General features: G+C 34.6%; 1 protein-coding gene across 1 annotated transcript; it reads left to right on the top strand.

The window, feature by feature from the left end:
* The first annotated feature begins 237 nt into the window (after window positions 1-237).
* Window positions 238-4,026, top strand: LOC104214185 (uncharacterized). Its single transcript, XM_070165796.1, has 4 exons — window positions 238-293; window positions 542-1,286; window positions 1,370-1,548; window positions 3,858-4,026. The coding sequence occupies exons 1-4, from the start codon at window positions 238-240 to the stop codon at window positions 4,024-4,026; spliced, it is 1,149 nt and encodes a 382-aa protein (XP_070021897.1).
* Window positions 4,027-4,441: the final 415 nt, after the last annotated feature.

Raw genomic sequence — 4,441 nt, 5'->3', positions numbered from 1 at the left:
ACATTTTGAATTCAAAGTTGTTAGATCAAGCTCAACAAGATATTTGTTGACATGCAATGATGATAGATGTCGTTGGTGTATGCGTGCTTTCAGAATTAAAGACTCAACATTATTCAAGATAGTAAAGCTTGAGAAAAAGCATTACTGCTCTGTTAACACTAGGAAAGCAGATCAAAGGCTTTAATAAGAGGAAGTCCCGAAGAAAATTATGAATTATTGTGTTCATACTTGTATATGATGACAAGTAAGAACCCGGGAACTTATACTAACATAAAGATAGACGATAACAACAGGTAAACAATTTAGGACATGCTGTCTTTAGCCTTGTTAACTTTTTAGTTGTAACCAGAAGTTGAGGACTGCCTATCCTTAAGTTTTGAACTTGTAATTAAAAGTTAAGGACTTCCAGTCCTTGAGTTTTGAACTTTGAAATAAAAGTTAAGGACAACATGTCCTTAACTTTATAACTTGTAAATGTTACTTAAGGACTGACTGTCCTAAACTTCAGGTATTTTAACCTTGTTTTATATTGTATTTTCAGGTTTCTTTATATGTTTTATGCATATGGATCATCGATAGCTGGTTGGAATCATTGTAGACCAGTGATTGCTGTTGATGCAACCTTTTTGAAGTCAAAATATCGTGGTGTTTTAATGATTTCAGTTTCAAAAGATGCAAATAATCAAATTTTCCCATTAGCCTTTGGAATAGCAGAATCTGAAAACAACAATTCCTATGAGTGGTACTTTAGTCAGCTTCGTAATGCAATTGGGAGCCGTGAGAATTTGATTTTTTTATCAGACAGGCATCAAGCTATTGCAAATGGCATTGTAAAGGTATATCCTGAAAGCCATCATGGGATTTGCATCTATCATTTGGAGCAGAACCTAAAGCGAAGAAAGGTGAAAAGTGAGGTCATAAAACTTTTCCAAAGTGCTGCAAGAGTATACAGGCGTAAAGAATTTGACATATACATGTCAGATATTGCAAATGTAGATAAGAAAACTTATGACTACTTGATGGAAGAACCATCAGAAAGATGGGCACGTTCTTGTAGTCCACGACGAAGATATGACATGCTCACAACAAACATAGTTGAGTCGATGAATTCAGTGCTATTAGAAGCAAGGGAGCTGCCTATACTAAGAATGATGGATTTCATTCAAGTGAAGCTACAAGATTGGTTTTATGAAAGAAGAAATAAAGCAGAAGGAATATTTTATGATGTTTCTTGTTGGGTAGAGGAGGAATTGAAGAAAAGAATAGATTTAGCATTTACTTTGAACGTAAGTATTATGTTTTCTGTTTATATTATGATTTTAACATTTTTTAACATAATGTACTCACTTATAATTTTTTAACATTGAAGGTCTTCCCTGTTGATTCATGGCGTTCTAGAGTTGAAGAAGAAGGAATAATTTTCTTGGTGGACTTAAACAAAAGAACATGTGATTGTTTTCAATTTCAACTTGATGAATTACCATGCATACATGCAATTGCAGCTATCAAGAAGAGAAACATCAAGAAGTCCGACTTTTGTTCGCACTGGTACTTAAAGGAATCTTGGCTGAAAACATACGAAAGACAAATACATCTTGTAGGACATATTGATTCTTGGATTTGTACCAGAGAGTGTTAAGTCACAAATTGTTAAACCTCCAGATTTCAAAGTGCCACCAGGTAGAAGGCAAAAGAAAAGGCATATTCCTGTTACCGAGCCATCAAAAATAACATTCAAATGTGGTCGTTGCAGAAGAATTGGTCATAATAGAACAACTTGTATATATTCTCCGGCACTCCATCCATTTTCAAGAAAGCATAGAGAAGAGTAGAAATATACACTTATGTTTATCGACTCTTTTAAGTTTTTGCTATAGATTGTATTCATTATTATTCTAATTTGAGCGGATGCCTAGATTTTCAATATTTATATCTTGTTACGTTCTTTTAATTTCTTTTGAGTTCAATAATTAAAAGTTATTAACAGGAGTCAGTAAGTTCAACTTGCAATTTTGAAAACTTAAGGATTGTCTGTCCTTAACTTTGAATTTTAAGTTCAAATGTTAAGGACATGAGGTCCTTAAGTTATAGTCCCATGTTAAAAACGTAAGGACTGTCTGTCCTTAACTTTGAATTTCATGTTCAAAAGTTAAGGACATGAGGTCCTTAAGTTATAGTCCCATGTTAAAAACTTAAGGACTGTCTATCCTTAACTTTGAATTTCAAGTTCAAAAGTTAAGGACATGAGGTCCTTAAGTTATAGTCCCATGTTAAAAACTTGAGGACTGTTTGTCCTTAACTACATGAGTCCTTAAGTTTGAAATACAAGTTCAAAAGTTAAGGACATGAGGTCCTTAAGTTATAGTCCCATGTTCAAAACTTAAGGACTGTCGGTCCTTAACTTTGAATTTGAAGTTCACTTACACTTAGTCATGAACAAATACTAACAAACTCAATGGACAAATCAACAGTTGAGAGAAACAACGAAATAAATAACAAAATGCCTTGACATAACTTTTGAAATTGTAATTTTGCATAGCTGTTACAAAAAATTACGCTATGCCAACAAAACAAAATATAAGTGCCTTTTCACAAATTTAGATGCGCGGGTGGAGTTTTTCCAATTTAAGTGACAATATTCGAAATGGGATTATTTAATTCAGAGTCGCCACTTGAGAAAGGTTTGGTTTTTGGTGTCCCAAGTCACCGGTTTATCTTGAATCCCAAATCGAGGAAATTTTCGACTTTTCCAAATGAAGTCTGCAAACCAGAAATTCTAAGTAAGGAATTCTGTTGACCCGAGGGAAGGTGTTAGGCACCCTCGAATCCCGTGGTTTTAGCACGGTCGCTTAAATTGTTATAATGGCTAAATATCTGATTTAAATACATGTTATGATTTACGTGCTTTTATTAAGTTTAAACCGCTTTTATTATTATCATTTATTTTTATAGAATCGCCACGTCGTAAAAAAATGCATCTCGAACCACGTCACAATCAATGCACCCGTGGTCGTCGACATATTTTGACTCCGTTGAGGTGGATTTGGTTCACATCAATGTGCACCCGTGTTTAAGAAGGTTAAATTATTAAAGGTGCGCCTAAAGCAACTAATGTATTGTTATTTTGGGAAGGCCGTAGAATTCGCTAAACGGCATGTCCCGAATTCTAAATATTTTAATATATACATTTAGAGGGCCCCGAAGCTTGTGCATTTTTGTTTGTCGAGGCTCATCTCATTTTTAGAAGGGTATCCTACAGTGACTACATTTCTACTACGCTTGTTTCTAAAAATAAAAGAAAGGATTACGTGTTGATTACATGCTTGACCCGCTTTGGATCCTTACTTGATTATCCGATTTTTATGAGGCGTGAATTATTCAGTGCCTTATTTCATAGATGAGCACGTTGTTAAATTGTCAGAGGAAATCACCATACAAGATTAATATAACTGTTAAAAAGGAAGCTTATGATAAACGTTCTTCAGATCTAAGTTTGAAACTTGCCTATTTAAAACAAATCAGCGGAATTAACCTTTCGGAACCTATTACTAATAGAATTTGAATGTGAACCTGTGAGCTATCTACAAAGGTTCAATAAAACTAAACATCATATTTGGCAAAACTTAAAGCAATCTTTTCTATACATGCGGAATGTCAGCTAAAAGTTACCTAATTATCTATGTGTTAAAGAAAACTCATGCATTCCTCATTAGACAACCCCTTAAACAAATGAAATCACAGTTTAGGACGAACTAAACTATGGTTAAGTACAAAGCTATCTAAAGTGTTTCTTTATCGAATTACAAGCTAAACAAATTGCACATATCTTAATAACGTTTGTAAAACTGTAACTGCAGCAAACGAATGATTAAACTCCTGCACATCTTTGATTTCATGCTTTCATTGTTACATCAGATGCAAAATCTTAGTATGTACCTGGATGTCGGATACAACAGAAGAAAGCGAGGGGTCAGCAGGACAACAGAAGCAACACCAAACAACAGCAGTAACAGCAGGAACAAATAGGACAACTCCCAGTGCAAGATACAGTTAGAACCGACAAGAAATGGTAGACAGGTAGCAGCAAACAATGCAGTAGGAATAATACTCCAAGACAGACCAATCCAGGGGAAACGAACAATATGAATCAACTAATGAACTCAGCTGATACTTGGAAGAAAACAGAGTTGATTGAACAGGTTGAACAAGACTGGGAATCAGACAAACAAGACAGAAGTAATTGCTGATTTTCTGTTTATCCCTTTCCCTATCTTCTTTCTTTTCAAGAATCCAATATCAGTCTGCAGTTTTGAACTTATACTTAAGTTATCAGAAAGAGACCTTCTCCAGTTTCTTACTGTTTTCCCCCAGAACTTCAATTCTCAAAATTTCAGTTTAGGCTCCCCCTGTGTCTCTCTATGTATGTCTGTGTGTGTATACT

This window comes from Nicotiana sylvestris, chromosome 2 (genome assembly GCF_000393655.2).
Source record: "Nicotiana sylvestris chromosome 2, ASM39365v2, whole genome shotgun sequence".
NCBI lineage: Eukaryota > Viridiplantae > Streptophyta > Magnoliopsida > Solanales > Solanaceae > Nicotiana > Nicotiana sylvestris.
The sequence above is the reverse complement of the archived record's forward strand: the minus strand, read 5'-3'. Positions and strand labels throughout refer to the sequence as shown.